This window comes from Eubalaena glacialis, chromosome 11 (assembly GCF_028564815.1).
Source record: "Eubalaena glacialis isolate mEubGla1 chromosome 11, mEubGla1.1.hap2.+ XY, whole genome shotgun sequence".
Classification (NCBI taxonomy): Eukaryota; Metazoa; Chordata; class Mammalia; order Artiodactyla; family Balaenidae; genus Eubalaena; species Eubalaena glacialis.
Genome location: NC_083726.1, coordinates 109,251,874 through 109,273,160, shown reverse-complemented (window position 1 = coordinate 109,273,160; position 21,287 = coordinate 109,251,874). Strand labels below are relative to the sequence as shown.

At 37.9% G+C, this 21,287-nt stretch overlaps 1 protein-coding gene and 1 pseudogene across 1 annotated transcript in view; both read right to left on the bottom strand.

Moving 5' to 3' along the window:
- Positions 1-21,287, bottom strand: part of A2M (alpha-2-macroglobulin) — a 40,080-nt gene that overhangs the window by 15,564 nt on the left and 3,229 nt on the right. The window contains exons 3-18 of the mRNA XM_061205536.1: positions 19,204-19,363; positions 18,990-19,042; positions 17,309-17,329; positions 16,876-17,044; positions 16,345-16,429; positions 14,895-15,015; positions 14,012-14,126; positions 13,757-13,866; positions 11,758-11,919; positions 10,131-10,358; positions 9,825-9,888; positions 8,561-8,703; positions 7,383-7,532; positions 5,314-5,481; positions 4,257-4,365; positions 2,540-2,660 (exon numbers count right to left, since the gene is read on the bottom strand). Coding sequence (XP_061061519.1) covers positions 2,540-2,660; positions 4,257-4,365; positions 5,314-5,481; positions 7,383-7,532; positions 8,561-8,703; positions 9,825-9,888; positions 10,131-10,358; positions 11,758-11,919; positions 13,757-13,866; positions 14,012-14,126; positions 14,895-15,015; positions 16,345-16,429; positions 16,876-17,044; positions 17,309-17,329; positions 18,990-19,042; positions 19,204-19,363 — 1,979 coding nt within the window. The remainder of the gene's footprint in view (positions 1-2,539; positions 2,661-4,256; positions 4,366-5,313; positions 5,482-7,382; positions 7,533-8,560; positions 8,704-9,824; positions 9,889-10,130; positions 10,359-11,757; positions 11,920-13,756; positions 13,867-14,011; positions 14,127-14,894; positions 15,016-16,344; positions 16,430-16,875; positions 17,045-17,308; positions 17,330-18,989; positions 19,043-19,203; positions 19,364-21,287) is intronic.
- On the bottom strand, positions 20,858-21,243 carry LOC133101005 (non-histone chromosomal protein HMG-14-like; annotated as a pseudogene).

Sequence of the window (21,287 nt, the reverse complement as noted above, 5' to 3'; positions counted from 1 at the left end):
AAAAGCTAGAAATTATTAAGCTTTGTGGTGAAGGCATGTTGAAAGCTGAGATAGGCTGGAAGCTAGGCCTCTTGCACCAAACAGTTAGCCAAGTTATGAATGCAAAGGAAAGTTCTTGAAGGAAATTAAAAGTGATACTTGAGTAAACACTTGAATGATAAGATAGCATAACAGCCTCATTGCCGATATGGAGAAAATTTGAGTGGTCTGGATAGAAGATCAGACCAGCCACAATATCCCCTGAAGCCAAAGCCTAATCCAGAGCAAGGTCATAACTCTCTTCAATTCTGTGCAGGGTGAGAGAGGTGAGGAAGCTGCAGAAGAAGAGTTTGAAGCTAGCAAAGAATGGTTCATAAGGCTTAAGGAAAGAAGCCATCTCTATAACATAAAAGCTCAAGGTGAAGTAGTAAGTGCTGATGTAGAAGCTGCAGCAAATTATCCAGAAGATAATTAGTGAAGGTGACTACACTAAATAACAGATGTTAAATGTAGATGAAACAGCCTTATATTGGAAGAAGATGCCATCTAGGACTTTCATAGCTGGAGAGGAGAAGTTAATGTCTGACTTCAAAGCTTCAAAGGACAGGCAGACTCTCTAGTTAGGGGCTAATGCAGCTGGTGACTTGAAGTTGAAGCCAGTGCTCATTTATCATTCCGAAAATCTTGGGGCCCTTCAGAATTAGGCTAAATCTACTCTGCCTGTGCTCTATAAATGGAACAACAAAGCTACAGGCTTTGTGACAGCACATCTGTTTACAACATGGTTTACTGAATATTTTAAGCCCATTGTTGAGACCTACTGCTTAGGAAAAAAGATTCCTTTCAAAATACTGCTGCTCATTGACAATGCACCTGGTCTCCCAAGAGCTCTGATGGAGATGCACCATAAGATTGATGTTGTCTTCATGCCTGCTAACACAATAGCCATTCTGAAGCCCATGGATCAAGAAGTAATTTTGACTTTCAAGTCTTATTCTTTAAGAAATACATTTTGTAAGGCTATAGCTGCCATATATGGTCATTGCTCTGATGGATCTGGGCAAAGTCAATTGAAAACCTTCTGGAAAGGATTCACTGTTCTAGATGCCATTAAGAACATTCTTGATTCATAGGAAAAGGTCAGAATATTAACATTAACAGGAGTTTGAAAGAAGTGGATTCCAACCCTCATGGATGACTTTGAGGGGTTAAGACTTCAGTGGAGGAAGTAACCGCAGATGTGGTGGAAACAGCAAGAGAACCAGAATTAGAAATGGAGCGTGAAGATGTGACTGAATTGCTGCCATCTCCTGTTAAAACTTGAATGGATGAGGAGTTGCTTCTTATGGATGAGCAAAGAAAGTGGTTTCTTGAGATGGAAGCTACTCCTGTGGAAGATTGTTGAAATGACAACAAAGGATTTAGAATATTACAAAAACTTAGTTGCCAAAGCAGTGGCAGAGTTTGAGAGGATTGCCTCCAATTCTGAAAGAAGTTCTACTGTGGGTAAAATGCTATCAAACACCATTGCATGTTACAGAGAAATCGTTTGTGAAAGGAGGAGTCAATTGACGTGGCACACTTCACTGCTGTCTTGTTTTAAGGAACAGCCCCATCCCAACCTTCAGCAGCCACCATACTGATCAGTGAGCAGCCATCAGCATCAAGTCAAGACCTTCCACCAGCAAAAAAATTATGCCTTGCTGAAGGCTTAGATGAAGGTTAGCATTTTATAGCAATAAAGTATTTTTGATTAAAGTCTTTACATTTTTAAAGACATAATGCTATTATACACTTAATAGACTACAGTATAGTGTAAACATAACTTTTATATGCCCTGGGAAACTAAAAAATTCATGTGACTCACTTTATTGTGATATTCGCTTTATTGGAGTACCTGGAACTGAACCTGTAATATCTCTGAGGTATGCCTGTAAATCCTTTCTAGGAAGAGAACCCCTACATAAATGATTCTATTGTCATGACTTGAATGCACTTAGTAGAAATACCAATAATGGAGAGTATAATCAAGGCTTGAAATGGGAATGTATAAGTCCCTTTTTTCCAACTCTGTTTTCAATTCTAGTCTATATCAGTCTCTCCTTAGACATGTAGTTGTAGTATAATCTATTATAGACAATATAGTGATAAATATGTAGTTTTAGATTGTTATTAAATTTTTTTCTCTAAAATACTGTTCCACTGAGGGAAGGTTTATAATTTTAAATTCTACTACTACTGTGTAGAGCTGGCTTGACTGACCCTGTGCTTAACTCAGGACTGCCGAGCAATGAAGGATCTCTTACAGGTGTGAATCTGTGCAGTGCTTGGTTATATTTAGTCCTTACGCTCATTTTCTGGAAATCTTAGAATGACAGTTGTGCAAAATTTCTGATACAATTAGATTAGTGAGATTTCATAACAGAAGTATTATACTAAACCTCTCCTGAACACAGCAATGTGTCCAAAAGATATACTTGGATATTGAAAAACTAGCTAAAAATGGAAAATTGTGAGGAATCTATATTGTTGCATCTTATATATGAAAGAAGTTACTTACTCTACTGCCACCAAATCCCAGATCCATGTCTCAGGGAAGTACTTTCGCACAGTCTCTGTGGGAGGCTCTGAAACATGTATTATATGCATAAGTTCATGACCTCTTCCCATTTCAGCTACGACTGCGGAGGAGACAGAAACAATAAATATAAAGATAAGGCTTATGAGAGATTGTAGTAAGTGCTACAAAAGAAATAGGGTGATGAAATAGGTAGGAACCAGGAGAGGACACTTGGGTATTAAGGGAAAGCTTCTTGGAGGAGGTGGTATTTTTAGATGAATTCTGAAGCATTACAGTGAGCTAGGAGTGAGCTGGGGGAAGAGAATCACAATCAGAGAACAGTGAGACCTAGAGGCAGAAAGAGTCTTGGATTGCCTGTGAAAGAGACCTAGAGGCAGAAAGGAGGCTCTGCAACTCCTGCGCACTGTGCTAAGTGGTGAGTGCTGTGACTTGAGGTCAGGATTTGGTCTGCACCTCTGCGGGAGCAAAGAAAAATCATACCCAGACATTTTGACAGTGGCTTTGAGAAACCGTTTGTAGGAGTGAGAGGATCAAGAATTTAAAAAGCTCTTTATTCCCAAATGTGTCAGAAGATAAGAGTTAGGATCTCTCACCCTATTTACCTTCTGTAAATATTTAACAACCGGCTCACTGGGACAAATCTTGTGCATCTATACACTTGTTCATACATAAATTTACTACAAATCTTATTGATAAAGGATTAAAGGATATAATTTATAAATACTAATAAAAATATACAATGATCTTTGTTTAAATTCCGTGTAGCCATTTGATTCTCACTGAATGTTTACCTTGATTTTTGACAAACTTTTGTTTGTACCCAACCTATATTCAACCATGATTTGACAGTATCAGACCATAAATAAATAAATGATTGATTACTATATGATTCATCAAAGAAGTAGCCCATATCTTTGACAGATGAGTGTGATTTCAATATGGATATTAGCTGATGTTTTGGGGAAGTTAAAGAGCTTCTTTTCTTGACTGGTGAGAATATAGTCCCAATTTGTGAACATTTCTGTTTCTGTTTACATTATCCTATGCCTGGAAACTTTCCCTTCCCTTTTAAAACTCACACATCTCCATTTACTAGAAGCAGATTCTATATGAATGACTTCTTGATTCCTCAATCAGAATCAATCCTTTCTTTTATTCTTCATATCTGCACCTGTCTTATAATGCTTTTTACAGCCTGCCTTGTGTTCTTTCCAGCTGCATACGTGGGACTGGACACAAACAGAATTTTTTGATTTGTATCACTATGTGACCTTGAGCAAGAACCTTAATATATCTAAACCACAAGTTCTTTTTTTTTAAATTGAAGTATAGTTGATTTACAATGTTGTGTTAATTTCTGCTGTACAGCAAAGTGACTCAGTTATACACATATATACATTCCTTTTTATATTCTTTTCCATTATGGTTTATCTCAGGAGATTGGATATAGTTTCCTGTGCTATACAGTAGGACCTTGTTGTTTATCCATTCTAAATGTAATAGTTTGTATCTACCAATCCCAAACTCCCACTCCATCCCTTCTCCACTCTTCCCTCCCCCTTGGCAACCACAAGTCTGTTCTCTATGTCTGGAATCACAAGTCCTTTTTAATTAATTTCATCACATTTTATCTTTTTTAAAGAATTAGTTTATTTGGTTCAATATATTAGGCAATTAATTTTTCTTAATTTCTTACCTGGAGAAGATAACAGTCTTTGAGATGACTGTATTTTATATTGTTGGGGCTGTGGACATATTTTGGGTTTATGAATTTTTGAGTTGGTGAATACCTTTAAGCCCATATCCTGTAAAGGAAATCACAACCTAATCAGTACACAAATATCATAAAATATGTATATACACATACTTGTTTTCATTGAATTTAACAAACAATCCAACTAGCTTAATATTAACCTTTTTTGTGTTTTTGGATTTGGAAGTTGTTTCTTTCAAACAGTGTCCCTGCCTCTTGTCACCCCAGCGTTACCTGTAACTGTTACTCTAACACCCGCTCTAACACCCGTCTTTACTGTGCACTGAGGAAGCTCAGTCAGAATCCAACTTTTGAGCCTCACCACTAGCATCCTTAATCATGGGAAGCTAGCGCCATAAGCCCTGGTGCTGAGTATGTGTGGTTTAAGCACATTTCAGAGTAGCTGAGGTCATTCTCTCCTGCAAAGACTTTTTTCTTTGGAATACAAAGGCTTGCATTGTTTCACTTGATGTGTAAATATTACAGTTTTTCAGCTGTCTAATGATTCTAGTCAGGTAGAACCATATGAAATTACTGATATTTGACCATTTTTTAAAAACTTTAATTGGAGTATGGTTGCTTTACAATGTTGTGTTAGCCTCCACTGCACAACAAAATGAATCAGCCATACACGTACAGATATGCCCTCCCTAATATTAAACTTTTAATGTTCACATGAGTAGAAAGGAAATTGATATAGAGATAATTTCATTCTGTTTTTAAACCTTTTTCAACAGTAATTATTTTACATGTGTAATATTTATAAATGAATGAAATGAATGAAGAAAAAAAAACTTGCTTAATAATCCCAAAAGTTCCAGTCCTGGCTCTGTTGTTATTAGTAGATCTGCTACTATTAGTGACCTTGGAGAAGTCACTTGACCTCTCTATGTCCCATTACCCTCAACTATAATATGGAAGCATTAAAATAAATATATTTTTCCATATATAATATTTTGTGAACCTTAAGAACTGACCATCAGCAATATAACGGACTTACCTTTAGGAAGCTATACATATCTTTTTCATTTGTATTTGATACTGGGGAATACATGATCCCATTGATATAGATATTATGGTGACTGATGCAGTCTTCATTGTCTTCCTTCTGTTGATTTAAACGCTCAGGGAAACCGCTGAGGTCCTTTACTGGTAGCAGGTTATAAACCTGTACAAATGCAAAGGGCAAAAGGAGAAACTTACTTGTGGCTTATTTTTCTTAAGTGCAAGGAGACAAGAAAAGAATAATCACTACCAGACTTTCTTTGAGTGGCTCCGTTGCCTAGATAATTTACAGAGAAGATGATTTTGAAAACGTTTAACAATTTTAGGGAAAAAAACAATTAAAACATTCCTATCTAAGCACTCAGGATCATAATCTTTTGTTACACAATTCAGAGGCAAACCCTAGACTCTATGCTGGAATGAAATAAAACTTAATTAAGAGAAATTGAGGTTTGCTATATTTGAGACATTGTGCAACGCTTCAGGATGACAGAATTAGGTAATAGTTTCGTCTCTATCTGGTGGTTAGCAACTGACTCAGTGTTTAACAAAGTAAATGGACAACATGTTCTAAACAGGCACATGGATAAGCATGTATCCTCTGTATAGGTCAGGACAGTATTTTCTTAGTATTATTCATGGGAACTAAATGCTCCATATCTTTATAAAATACATAAAACTTTAACTGTAGAATACTGAAAATGATACTTTCCAATTCACTTCAACGGGAAGAATAAGACAAACATAAAAATCCTGTAGGTGTTTTATATTTATAGGAGTTCAAAATTGTTTGATAAGAATAGATTAGCAAAGTGAGTAGCACAGTGAAATGAAGCACTTTCTCAAAGGCAGCTCCTTCTTAGCACTCTCCATCTCCTCCCTCTGCTTTATTTTTCTCCAAAGCATATCACATAATTATTGTCTGTCTCACCTATGAAAATGTAAGTTCCGTGAGTGCATGGATTTTTGTCTTTCTAGTAGTTCACTATGAGATCCCCAGAATTTAGGCGCACGGTACACACACCCAGAACACAGTAGGCACTAAATAATTATGTGTTGAATGAATGACTTATGCTACTAGGTGCAAGCGTTTCATCAGTGAAACATTATCAAAGATTGAGAGGAACCCTTGTTCTAACCCAGGTCTACTCCTAGATACATGAAAGCTTCTGCTTTATTATTAACAAACTAATAGAATTTTCTGCCTTATCTATCCACTAGGATTGTTATCATTAAAAAAAACTTTGAGAACTATAAAATTATGTTATACAAACATAAAACATTAATGTTATCGTTCCACATATTCCCTTGCTTCCACTATGCACTTAATATCTCCTTTAGAAGTATTCTAATATTTTTAATTAAATACCATTGGAAGGACCAAAAAGTAAGAGATCTTTTCTTATAAGTTTTTCTTGTAGGGAATTAAAAACATAACTTTCCCTTTATAAAATTTTGATAGTGAAAAAATCTTCAGTAAGAGGTTATTCCAATTGGCCTCATTGAAAATTTGAAGTAATGGGCAAACTACTATTAGGACACATTAAGTAGTTTCCTGTTGTTATACTAAGCATACCCTTTTGCTATTTTTCCTATTAACCCAGTATTTTAAAAGGTTTCATTTATTAATGTCGTTTATCACATAGTAATTAATTTTTCCTAATTTTTATTAATCAGAGACAATACAGATCTTCCTTCAGAAATTGTGTTCATCTTGGGCATGCAGTGTTTCAACTGATACAATTCTTATTAAAAGAAATTTGATATTTCACTTAGCCTGTGCAGTCTAAGTGCAGGTATATGTACCACTTCTGTTAGACTTTTTGAAATATTAAAACTAGTTTGAAAATGCCTACTATTGGTTTCATAGAGCTCTAGGATTTCAGGGATTTTGGATGGTGCATGATTTATATTTATATTCATATGTAGTATCTTCCTCACCAAAAAAAAGTGCACATGAAAGAGCTCAAAACTATTAACTCCTAGATAAATATAACTTTAATAGATTCTATCCCACTCAGGGTTTCTCCTTGCTCTGAGTCCCCTGGGGCTGACGGGACTCACCGTGGCCGCGGAGAGCTCGGCCTCGGGACTCATGAGCAGCACACTTTGGTCCACGGCGCGGAGGGCGCAGAGGGACTGAGGGGAAGCGGTGACTTTCAGGTGGGCGTGGGAGGCTGGGAGACTCTGTGCTGGGCTGAAGTTCAAACCCACCTGTGGAATTGGGGACAAAGTCAGAAAAACAAATTTCCTGAGTTACCCATGCATTCACCAGCATTTCCTGGGTGCTCCGCAAATTCAATGCATAATCACTTTGTTTGACTTCGTTGATGTTTGGCACCATGTAAGTCTTGAGGCCTTTGGTTCCCTATTTTGTCACTCTGATTCTCATCAGTTGAGCTATTATAATGGTATCTATTTTTATAAGTTATTAAGTTGGAGATGCCATTTTTTACCTTTGATACATAGCGAGGTGTTCATTAACTAACTGTGGGCAGAATGCAAATGGTTCTAGACGCTCTTGTATTTTTCTTTTGGCCCTTTTGTAGTCTTATAAACTTGGTTACATGTTTCCCAACATTTCATCATAAGAGAAGGGAACAAGGTACTCTGAACTGTATCATATGGTAAGAGACAATGCATGAGAATTTTGCACTAGGAGTCAAGTGACATGGATGGCTTCTTTTTTTTCTTAAATTGGGGTATAGTTGCTTTACAATGTTGTGTTAGTTTCTGCTGTACAACGAAGTGAATCAGCTATATGTATACATATATCTCCTCCCTCTTGAACCTCCCTCCCACGGGCCCCCCCCATCCCACCCATCTAGGTCACCACAGAGCACCGAGCTGAGCTCCCTGTGCTATACAGCAGGTTCTCACCAGCTATCTGTTTTACACACGGTACTGTTTATATGTCAATCCCAATCTCCCAGTTCATCCCACCCTCCCTTCCCCCCTCCTTGTCCACATGTCCGTTCTCTATGTCTGTGTCTCTGTTCCTGCCCTCTATTCCCAAATAGGTTTATCTGTACCATTTTTCTAGATTTCATATATGTGTTAATATACGATATTTGTTTTTCTCTTGACATGGCTTCTTAGTGTGATCTGCCATCACCTTGCTGAAAATCTCTGGGGAATTCATTTAACCCTTTTGGCCCCAGTGCTTGCATGTAGAAAATAATTGATAGTGATAGTAACTTCTAGTTTTAAATGTTGAAAAATTTATGATATAAAACACCCACCTTGTTGGCCAGACAGTTTTCGACCTCATATTTTGCAGAGTCCCCAACCACTTCCCCATCAGGTAAAATGGCATAGATGAGCATCCTAGCGACAGGAGCGATGTCTGACTCCACGGGGACTGACAGGGGAAAACGGCCTTTCACTGGAGCCCAGAGAGAATGAGAGGAAGTGGTCATGGGTTAGACAGCTCAGGGCTGAAATAACACTTTTCTGCTGTACAACGTCATTTTAGGAGCCTGGTCTGGTTGATGACTCTATTAGTAGATGTAACAGATATAAGAAATAGTAGATGTAATAAATGGATGACTATCTCTAAGAATCCTGGCTTTAAAAAAAAAAAACCGTATCAAAGCCCCCTCTTCTCTCAAAATCACATAATGATTTCTCCCCAGTTTTAAGCTTGAGTTCATCTATACAAAGTTCTGATGCTATCTAAGGATGTGGAGACATCCATTTGGCTACCATTTGATCTAGACTTTACACTAGAGAAGGGAAATAGAACTTGAAGTTGCGAGATGTAATAGTAAGAGTTTAACACATTGTATTTACCCTGATATCCTCTTTAACTTTCTATGAACCAAATATTCTATTCTTTCTTCTTAAGAGGAGTACTGAGCTCCTTTGCAACTTATTTTTTGATGCCTACATAGAATCGTTAGAAGTTGCATCAAACTTCTCTACTATAGTGCTTCTGTGTTGCTACAAAGTAGCAACAAAGGAGTAGTTCACTGATAATTTTCTTAAGGGAACTTTTAGACTCCCTTAGGATAGGTGAAACCTTCAGAGGATTATATTGTTCCACATTTGTTCCTGGGGAGAGTCCAATTTACCTCTTCATAAAATCATAACTATCTTCAAAAGGGAAATATGATGTAAAGATATAAATGACTCAGCACAAGACCTAACATATAGAAGACACTCCAAAGTTTTACCTTCTCTCCATTGTCTAAAACAATTTTGAAATGTCATTTTGAGAAGGAGATCCATGACTATTTATGGTTTGAAAATTTGGAATAAGCATAAATTATGAAACAACCAAACACTTTAAATAATCTGAACAGAATAACCCGAAAGAAAAGAAAATAAATATTTGATAAAAGGTTTAAAAAAAGAAAGAAACATTACTGCTTTCCCCTTTCAACTTCTTTATTGGGGTTAGATGAAAATTCTCTCTCTTTATTTGAAGCTATTCCTGGTATTTCTGCAGCGTAAGGTTGCATGTGACTGAGTAGGGCAGAAATGGGGAATTATGGAAATACTCACTGTCTCCCTGGTGCACGGGCAGTACGTGAGTCCCAGATCGGACAATGCCTCCCTTTGCCATTACCTGCAAAAAAGGAAATGAAAAGGGATTTAATGTGCCGGACAGAGATCTGACCCCAAGTCTTGCTCTCTATGTGATATGCTTGTTTTATTGAGCCCCTGCTGGCAATAATTAGCCCTGAGAGAAGTCAGACTTTCAAAAGGAACATGGATAAGAGGTCAAAGTAGTGATGCCTAAAGAGCTTCATAAATCCTTGCCCACACAGGAGTTAACAGATGAGTCAGAGTAGTGGCCTTCCTTCTCACCAGGTAATAGAACACGAGCTCCTTCAGCTCCTGCAGGACCTGTCCATTCAGTACATAATGTGCTTGGACTGTCTGAGCTCGGCCGCAGGGCAGTTCACGAGGCAAGGGCTCAAGGTGGACAAAGCTCTTGCTTCGGGAGAATACGAGGTTAGCAGTGTGATAAGCTTCTTCATGTTCTTCTGACAGCCACTGGTAGCCGTAACAGGGACTGTGATCCTTGTGTTTGACCTAATGAATTAGGAAAACAATATCATCTTGTAGGTTACGTGTCATAGAGAATCAGTGTGCTCACGGCATTGCATTCGTTTAGTATCCTACCTTAACTAGTACCTAGAAATCTTGTGCTCCACACTCAAAAGTGAGAGAGGAGGGCCCCTTATTTTGTTTATCTATATTGCAGGCCTTTACAGGGCGGAGGCTCCTTGAGTTGGTATTGAGTTTTACATTTGTGAAGAGCATAGAAGGAGGCATCCTTTGCTCTGATTAGCTTGGCTTACATTTCTTTGGCCACTTTACCTATTCAGACAGAGACACTGGAGCTATGAAACCTCACTGAGGAGACTAATCCTCAGAAATGGAAGAATTGCATTTCAGAGAGTAGATGCCTCATTTATGATGGGTTTCAAATGGGTATTATGAATAAGTGTAGTATTGCAACCTTAGGGGTCTGAGAACACTTTCTGTAAATAGCATTGGTTCAAGAGTTGAGTTAGTGAAGTAGTTGAAGTCTATACTCAACTCTTAGTTATTTGCTCTTAATATAGAGTTGAGCCAGGATTTTAATCTAATTTATCTGATTCTGGAACCTACACTTAAAAAAATTGTGGTAAAAAACACAACATAAATTACCATCTTAACCGTTTTAAAATGTACGGTTTGGTAGTGTTAAGTAATATGCAGCCCATCTCCAGAATTCTTTCATCTTGCAAAACTAAGACACTGTCCCCATTAAATACCAACTCCTCATTTCTCCTTCTTCCCAACCCCTGGCAACCACCATTCTACTTTCTATTTCTATGGCTTTGAGTACTTTAGATACCTCATGCAAGTGGAGTCATACACTATTTGTTTTTTGTGACTGGCTGTTTCACTTAGCATAATGTCTTCAAGGTTCGTCCACACTGTAGCCTGTGACAGGATTTCCTTCCTTTTTAAGGTTGAATACTATTCCATTGTACATATATACCACATTCTGTTTATCTGTTCATCTGTTGATGGATATTTGGGTTGCTTCCACCTCCTGGCTACTGTGAATAGTGCTGTTATGAACACGGCTGTGCAAGTATCCCTTTGAGATTCTGTTTTTAATTCTTTTGAAGGTATACTCAGCAGTTAGAATACTGGATCATATGGTAGTTCTCATTTGGGGGGACTGCCACGCTGCTTCCCACAGCGTTTGCACGATTCATGTCGCCACACGGGGGTGCACACGTGGAACCCCCACTTTAGCCACAACACTATACTGCCTCCTTTTAACAAACTTTTTCAAAATTAACCTTGAATTGGTTTTTAGTTTCTCATTTTTTGTTCCTAAGACTAAACACAACTTGGAAATGCCATCACTTTTCGGTTGCAACCTTTCTTCCAAGACTACTTCACATCATTGGTAACTTCCCTCCAAACTTACCCTGACAGTGAGGGAGGTGCCCGTGATGCTGGTGGTGTTGATGGAGAACTGCACCAGGCCGTGCTCATCAGTGGTGGCGTTGGAGTCATAGTGGGCTTCATCTGCTGTGATGAAGATGAGTTTATTTGGTATAGGGACACCTTTTCCATCCGCTAGGCGCACCTGAAGATTAAAAGCTGCGGATCAGTTACGTGGCTAATATCCAATAGGCACCAAATATTCATTTTATTACAAATATTTATTGAGTGTGTCCAATATGTCAGACATGGTTCGAGGCATTGAGGCTACAGCAGTGAACAAAACAAAGTTCCTTCCATCATAGAGCATACGGTCCAGTAAAAGAGATAGCTGCTAAATAAATGCGTAATATATACTTATTTAGTGGTAATCAGTCCTAAGACGAAAAATAGTGTAAAGGGGTGGAGAATGATGGAGATAATAGAGGTGACCTGAGAAATGTATTCTGTGGATATTTTGGAAACTCTATATATTATATATAACTTTTGGAGAGTCACAGACCACAGGAGCCATAATGAAAATTTTTAACCCATTAGTCAAATTTAGTTGAGCCTCAAATACTTATTTTATGGCAGACCATTCCCTTTCTACGGATTAGTGTTCTGAGGTTTAATATTAGCAATTGCTAATATATTGTCCTGTGTGCTCCTCTAGTTTTATATATGATATCTGCTTCTTGCCCTAGATTTGCAAACTTTTGGAAGGTAGGTAGATTTTATGAGGTACTTCCCATCTGAAAAATGTAAAATTGAAAAGAAGCATAGAATATTAAATAAGGGCCTCAAGTCAAATTACTGCTAATATTGAACACAGAAGATGAGTAGTCCAGTTCAGATTTTAAAGATGGTGATTTTTTTTCCTCAGTGTAAGCTACTTTTGGTAGAAGGAAGCACAACCAGCAGACTTGGATTAGTATTTGTAATTGATTAACGAGATCTAAGTTTGCTAATGAAATGTCAGCTGTATGTAGGAAGACCAGGATAGGTACAAAATTCTGATTCTTTCACTTTTGGTGAGAGAGTCTTGTGATAATAGGATAGTTATTTAGCAGGAATAAAATCTCAAAAAAGGACAATATACTTCTGAGAAATTTAAAGAAGTGAACTTTCATTTTAGGAAGCGACCAAAGTTTCTGAACATGTTTGCTGTCATAACATAATCAAAACATTCTAAAATTTATTCCACTACTCTTTTGTGGAGCCTGGTCCCTCTGTCTTTTACACTCTCCACAGCTGACATCTTATAGTATTTCCATTAAAAACAGGATGCACAGTAATTACACATGGAGGTACATATAACTCTCATCTCAGACTTCTGGAGTCCGAAAGCTCCATTAGCACATCTGCTTAAAACAGTAAGCAGAAAAATAACGGTAGCAGATTCTTTTGTAGATCTGAGAGAAAAAATTCATATCTTTAAAATCTGGGTATACTTTAAATAGCAGTATTTTACCCCTCTGTGTCCTGTTTTTAAAATATACTTGCTAAAATAAAATAAATATATTTGAATAAGTATACTTGAATAAAATAAAATATACTTGAAAAAGAAATGTATATATAATACCATGAAAGAAACACTAGGTACAGTAGAATCTTTTATATTTCAAAATAAAAATGAAAGCCACCTACTCACCCATTTCCATACCAAGTTAATGTCAGAAGGATAATGTGATTGGCCATCAGGAATTTCGAGACGCTTGTGAAAAAATATAAAAATCTAAGACTGCCTGGTAAACCATGGGAAAGAGACTGAGTGACATCACGCAGGGCTGTTCCCAAAACCTTCTAATTTTGATAGTGCTTTAGAATGGTTTTATAGATTTGATGTACAAATTTACAGAGGAACAAATCTATTTTATGTGGTTTTATACCTTTGATTATATTAATCAACAGATAATATTAACCAGGTATAGTTTTAGCAGAATATGTTGTGTGTATTAGGTGAGAGTACAGTTTGATTTGTGAATTGAAAAATACCTCACCTGCCCAAAGAAGGGAATCCCTCGTCTAGCGTCTGAGTCTACTTTCACAAATGAGAGTTTGGTTATGGTTCTTGTTATTTCAGTGGTCCCTTTTCCTGTTAATTCCACCTCTGAAAAAGAAGGAAAAAATAAGTTCTCTTTTGGAAGGATGCACTCCCTGAACTTATCCTACTTCCTCCCTTTCAGTTCACTGTTTGGCAAAGGAACTAAATCCATGTCCATGTTCTTTCTCCCATACCCATGAGGTATACACACCTGTTCCTTCTTCTTGGATCTTGGCCTCCACTTCAATTTTCATTTCAAACTCTTGTCTCTTCATTTGGAAGATCTTGGTCTTTACTTGCTGAGAGAAGCAGCCCTGGCTGTTTAGCTAGGAGGGGACGAAATAAAATACAAAAACATAAGACTGGACAAATCAGTGGTCAGTTAATCTGCTGGGATTTTTTTTTTTTTTTGAGGCAACATAACCTAGGAATTTTGTATGATGAGAACACAATAAATATTCTCTAGGGATTAATTATAATTACATCTCACAACAGTTTCTGGCTTATAACTGACAGGTGTATTCCTTAGTATCTGATATTCCCCAGAGTGAATGAGGTGAAGAAATGAAGAAATGCCTTAAAAATTGGGGAGTAATCTTACTGTAGCAGGCAGCTAACTCTTCACTGAAGCCTGGCTTCCCTTCCATAGTTTACAGCTGTGGCTGGGAAGCGGCTGCCCATCTGGGGACTGTGTTTCCCAGCTCCCTGCCATCTAGGTGGGGCCATGTGACAAGCTCTTGCTCATAGAAAGAGAGAAAAACTGACACCCTTCCCAGCCAAGGTGGTTAAGATGTGTATGTTTTTTTCTCCTTCCTTTACATAATTGGATGGATACTCAAGGCGGCTTTAGATACCACGTACTGGAGATGGTTCAACTTCGATCATTCTGGGTGCTTGGTACACCAAGAATACCCACACGGACAATTACAAGAAATAATTCCTATTGTGCTAAGTCACTGATTTTTAAAAAACGACTATAGCTAGCATAGAATTCTCTTACAGATTGGTCTCTTCCTGAGTTACCACCATGTTGTAACTCACTGCTCATCAACAGTGCCTGGGCTGTTAATCCCTAGGAGTAGTTTCCCACATACCTGCTGACTGAACTTCTCACAGACAGCACGTGATTCTCCACCAAAGCAGTTAGAAGGGTTACTGTACTTTCTGCACATGTTTATAGTCACACGTCCTGGGACAGGCTTCCCATATGTGTATCTGTCATAAGAACATTGCCAAATGGATCAAATCAGACATTGAACACCCCCATTTTCTACCTGTTTATATTTTCCCTTTAGCTATAGTATATTTTTAGACTCTGTGCTTCCCTCTAATTTCTGCAGGGCTCATATAGTGTTGAGGGCAAGTAAACTAAGTAATGAACCTTCTCTTTTAGAAATTTCCAGTGCAACGTGCTGGAATTTACTACAGTCTTCTCTTACCATGTCTTTTTTTTCCCCTTAATTTCTAATTTTCAGTTTCATCTTTTAAAAAATATTTTTATTTTGCCAAAGCTACACCAGATCTTAAGAGAAAAAACAATACCAACAAAACAAAACAAAGACAAGAAATAAATGCTCTCAATTCTACCTAGGAATATGAACTATTAATATGATGGTATCTCTCCTTCCATCATCCTCTTCCTATGTGTAGCCATCTCTGTTCATGTAGACTTTTACTTGTTTACTTTTTACAAAAATGGGATTGTGCCATAAATATGTCATTGATAATTGCTGTGGTTTTGAGGGTATTTGTTTCCTTCCCTATTCAAAATACCCTCTATATCTATATTTGCAAGAGTACTGGTTCACCAGCTCTGTGGGATCAGGAGCTTGGTGACCTTACTCTGAGATAGTGCTGGGGCAGGGACCCAGCTGAAGGTCTTTAGGACTGGTTTCTTCACTCTGCCTGTTCTCTCTGTACTGCTACTGTGGGCTACTGGAGATGGGAGGAATAAGAGCCTAGAAACATGAATTTTCAAGGTTGGAAAAGACTGACTGTGAGATCATGTCTACTCTCATCAGTGACAATGGCAGTTCAGAGAAGTATGTGACATGCCTTAGGTAGATAGATGAGTTAGACGAGATTTCTGTAATATGCCTATCTCTACAAATTCTGAATCTGAGCCATTTTTCCACTGTGTATCCAAGGTCAAGTAAATGATCTGTTGATGATTGAGTTTAGTTTACAACCTGGTAAAGGTAAAGTCACTACCCTTCAACACTATTTCATTTGTGTGTGTATGTGTGTACGTGCATGTGCGAGTAGCTTTATTACTTTCAGAATCAATCCTACTAGCGTAGCTTAGCTCTAGGAACAGTTGCCTGCCCCATGATAGTTATAATAATGTTGGAAAGGACATGAAAGAAAATAAGAAGGGAAATAGAAAAGCAACAGGAGAGGAAAGTTCTAGAGATGGGGATGCTCCCATGTATTTAAGGTATTTGTGCTGCACTGCTTCTAGACAAGCTAGTCAAAATATCCCAAAGGGTGAGTCTCCTTAAAATAATTCCCCTCACCAAAGATTTTTTAAAAGTATAAACTCACAGGCCACACACTGACACATTCATCTCTTCTTCCAAGATGGTGATTATCCTTGGCACTCTTACTTGCACTTCAAACTTAGGAAGCACTGTTGATTGGAGATAAAGGAAGTTGGTGATTGGTTTTCAACTTCTGGGGAATTGGTATTTCCAGGTTCTCATAACAATTCTCTACTCATATTTTAGGGCCCTGAAAAGGTAGCCCTCTTCTCCAATATATCCACTTTTCTCTCAAATGGAGATCCTGGTTGAAGGACTATGATGGGTCAATGTAACCTTAATGAATTATGGGAGACTCCACTGGACTAAGAATGTTTTACATTTTTTTTGAAGATTAAAAATTGCTACAAAAAATGCTATATGATGTCCTATTCACAAATCATTGATGGTCCTCATTGGATTTAGAAGTAATTGGTTCCACTCCAAGCCTAATCTCACCCATGGGAAATAGAAAGTAATTCCAAAGAAACTCAAATTCTAGGCCCTAGAAGTTTAAATATGAAAAAACCGTTCCGTGATTTTGCATAATCCATACCAAATTCCTCCACGGTGAAGGGGTGCTCTGCCATTTCACCTGATTCCTTCTGTACCACCACCTTATAGGAGCCCTGAAAGGGCTCTGATGAGAGGGGAAAGGTCAACTGCTTGAGGCCACTCTCTACCTTGAGGTTCTGCCATTGCATGATGCGATTTCCTTTGGGGTCCTGTGGACACAGTAATTGTAATTTACAAAAGAGCCCAGAGCATGAGAGACAATAAAGGAAATCTATGGGGACTCCTATGTTATCCACAAAGAGGTGGGGAGGGGTGGGGAAGGGAGATGACTTGGAACCATCTAGTGTTACATGAGTTTGAAGGCTTCTCCCTTAATGACAAGTTTCTGAAATATTTTAAGAATCTCTCAAATAAGAACATTTTCCCTAAGTTTATTATTTGTGTCTAATTATGGAATGTTTCACGTTGCTTACCTCAATATATACTAGTGGAATCTGAAAGACAAAAGAGAGAGAAAGGAGTTTAGAATTGTTCTCAAATATTCTCAGTTCTGATTTATAAGCAAGACAGCTTTATGCAGAATAACTTTATCTGTAGTAAAACACAGAAAAATTCCAGATTAAGTTTTACAGTACTTTTGATTAATCCATTACAAGCAATTAATAAGTAATGTTAAGTACTTACTGGGTGTGAGCAACAAATGCATATGTGCCGTTCATTAGGAATGGTATTTACTGATATTACTTAAATGCTTTTAGTATCCCAGTGAAGAACATTCCTTTGCTATGCCATTTTACAGATTGAGAAATCAACACTAATGGAATTATAAGTAACAATGTTCAGATCCAAATATTAAGGTGGGTCACAGAATTCTTAGGTAGTTCTAAGAATAAGGACGACTGGGAATAGCTCCTCTACTATCAACGCTTAGTCATTTTTAAAACGAATATTTATTAAGTGCCTAACATGTGCTGTGTATCATTCTAGGTGTTATGAATACAGCAATGCACAAAAGAACAACAGATCTGCTTTCATGGAGCTTACATTCTAATAGGGATGGATACATGAGAAACACAGACATATATGAAATATATATTTTTGATATATATAGATATATATTTGAGATATATATGTTTGACATGTATTTGAGATACATATATTTGATATATATATTTGAGATATAGATAGATAGATTTGAGGTAGTGGTAAATGTCAAGAAATAAAAATAAAGCAGAGTTAAGCTGATAGAGTGAAGGGTTAGGTGTTTGATTTTAGATACAGGAGTGTAAGTGGAAACCAGGAGACCAATTTCAAGGCTATTGTAGTAGTCTTGTTTAGAGGTGATACTGGTCAGGACAAGGTCGTAGCAATTCATGTGGTAAAACATAGTCTGGATATATTTTAAACTAACATGATTTTCTGATGAAATGGATGTGGGTGAGACGAAGGATTATGCCTTAATCCTTTGCCTGAGGGGCTAGAAGAAAAGAGTTGCTTCTTTCCCTCCCATCCCTTTCCCTTCTTCACCCCCTAGCAAAGATGGTTTTGATCAGGGTCAGCAGGGAATTGCAACCTCCATGGCAAGGGAAAGAGAACACTTTTAAGAGGGGAAAAGGAAGCTGGGGGCGGAGGGGCTATAGTCAACAGGGTCCCTGGCTTTTCATTGAAAATTGCCTCTTTCTGAGATAAGAAAATGTGGTTGAGGACTAGACCTAGGAGAGAAAAATTAAGACTTTGGTTTCTTGTCTACATTAAAATTGAGAGTGTTAGTCTTGAGGAACAAACATTGATTACACTCTCCTTCCTTTATAGGAGAGGTTTTGTGTTTAGAAAAAGTTTGAATCTTTGAGAAGTCATTTAAACCTAAGTTTTTTGATGGTTTATTATATAGTGTGTCTTTCTAGTTTGCCTAATTGAGAATTTTCTAAAGAGTAAGTTTGTGTGACAACTAAGTATCAGTACCAAGAAAGAATCAGCTACTCTCTGGACCCAGAATACTGTTTTGAATGAGGATCTTGCACTATGGCAATGCCAGAAAATACTGCTATCAGTACCAGATTCTTCCTCTCCCTGGTTCTCCCCCAACACCAGAAACAAACTCTCAGCCTGTTTATATAGATAATAATAATTCTAGATCGATATTAGGACACTTACCAACTCATTCAGGGGGTGAAAATTTTCATCCAACAAGACAACACGAAATTTCACTGAAACAGAAATATTTTTCATGAGTCCCAGAAACCTTAAGCCAGGCCTATAGGCTAGTAAGACAGACTATAAAGGAACCAGGATTCCTTTGACTGGGGAATACACAGGGGAGGAAGATCTTTCTTTTTTGAAGTTGTCCTGACCATAGGCCTTTTTGTACCTGTCTGCTCTGGTTTGTAGATAGGTTTGTCTGTCTGGACAAAGACCAGACTCTCTTCATTTTTAACCAGCACTGTGGTCCGCTTCTTGAATTCTTGGGTTGGTCCTTTCACTTGGATAGTGAGGAACATTACCTCCTCATTGGATGGAGCTCTTGGGATCTGAAATATAGGAGAGATCCTGAGAACCCGCTCATCTGCCAAGTTTCCTCCTCGAGTCCCTGTCCCACTTCTCCCTGGGGATCTTGTCCCTTTTACTTAATTTCACTCTCTCATTCTCATCAGGGAAATTTGGCACGGACAGGAATTCACAGACAGAATGACTTCTGTCATTTACAAATGGGAAGACAGAACACAGGATGGAGGAAAATACATCGGTGAGAGAGGTCATAAATGATACTCACATCTCCTTATAGATCAGCCAGTACAGGTTTTTAAAAAATATTTTTGCTTTATTTATTTATTCATTTTTAAATTTTTATTTTATGTTGGAGTAGAGTTGATTAACAATGTTGTGTTAGTTTCGGGGGTACAGCAAGGTGATTCAGTTATACACATACATGTATCTATTCTTTTTCAAATTCTTTTCCCATTGAGGTTATTACAGGATATTGAGCAGAGTTCCCTGTGCTATACAATAGGTCCTTGTTGGTTATCTATTTTAAATATAGCAGTGTGTACACGTCAATCCCAAACTCTCAATCTATCCTCCTCCCCACCCTTCCCCTGATAACCATAAGTTTGTCTCTAAGTCTGTGAGTCTGTTTCTGTTTTGTAAATAAGTTCATTTGTATCAATTTTTTTAGATTCTGCATATAAGCAATATCATGTGATATTTGTCTTTCTCTGTCTGACTTACTTCACTTAGTATGATAATCTCCAGGTCCATCCGTGTTGCTGCAAATCAGCTAATACAGTTTTTTTTTTTTCTTTCATAATTGAGATGTTTTATTGGTTGTTTTGAGGATCAGTACACAGACATTTCAATTTGTACACAATTCTTAACATACATACCAAAAATCTAAAAAATCATGTAGTTGTGATTCTTTTCTGAACAGTTATTCCAGTGACTTTCCAGCTTAAAATTTGGAGGCAAATTTTCCTTGACAGGCTATCGAGTACCAATATCTTCAAATATTGATATGCTGTTACATCGTAAGTCCCACTAATTCACAATTTAATATCATATACACTACATACCCAAACTGTCAATCGTTCACAGCACATTAACAAAGTTACTAGAAGAACTGGACTACCACGACCAAAGATGTTACAGAGTGCACAAAAGTCTGACCAGGAGAGCCAAGATCAAGGGGTGAGTGGTTTGCTTTAGGAAACAATTCTACCAAAAACAACGTGGGAAGAGAAGTAATTTAAAGTGTTCAAGACATTAAATGCACAACTGACTCCAAACTGCCATTTAGTATGCTTTGTATTATAGGATATAGAATATCCCCCCATCTATGGAATGTTAAGCTGGCACCCAAGACAATGCCTGCCACATTCAATATCCCACTATTTTCTGGTTGTACCAAAAAATAAACAACCAGCAAATGATTTCACCTCTTAAAAAAAAGCATTTACACCTAAAAAATGGGATGAGGTAGGATTCCCTCCTTTTTAAAAATGTTTCTAAAGCTACTAAAAAGCTTGCATTTACAAAATAATTGATAAAAATATTCCTCTGTATTGTACAAGAAGGGAGACAGGGACCACTGTAGGACCAAGTATGTGATATTCATTAGACTTGGCTTCTTTCTCTCCTGCTTCATCAGAGGCTGGGCTCTCCTCGTTTTTAGTTTCTCCGTTTTCTGCAGGTAAGTCTTCTTTAGTCTCTTGGTTAGCCACTTCGGCCTGTTTTCCCTTTGCTCCCCTTTTCCTTTTTGTTTGCACTTTTTTGTCTGAAGATTTATCCTTTCCTGCCGCTTTTTGGGCTTCGTTTCCACTTTTGCAGGAGCCGGTTTCGCTGACAGCCTCGCCAGTCTCCTCTTGGGCTCCTGCTTCGCCGCCCCCTCGGCGGAGCTGACCTTCCTCTTGGCCATGGTGGCGGCGGGGCTGGCGCGTGCTGGGGGGCCTGCGAGCCGCG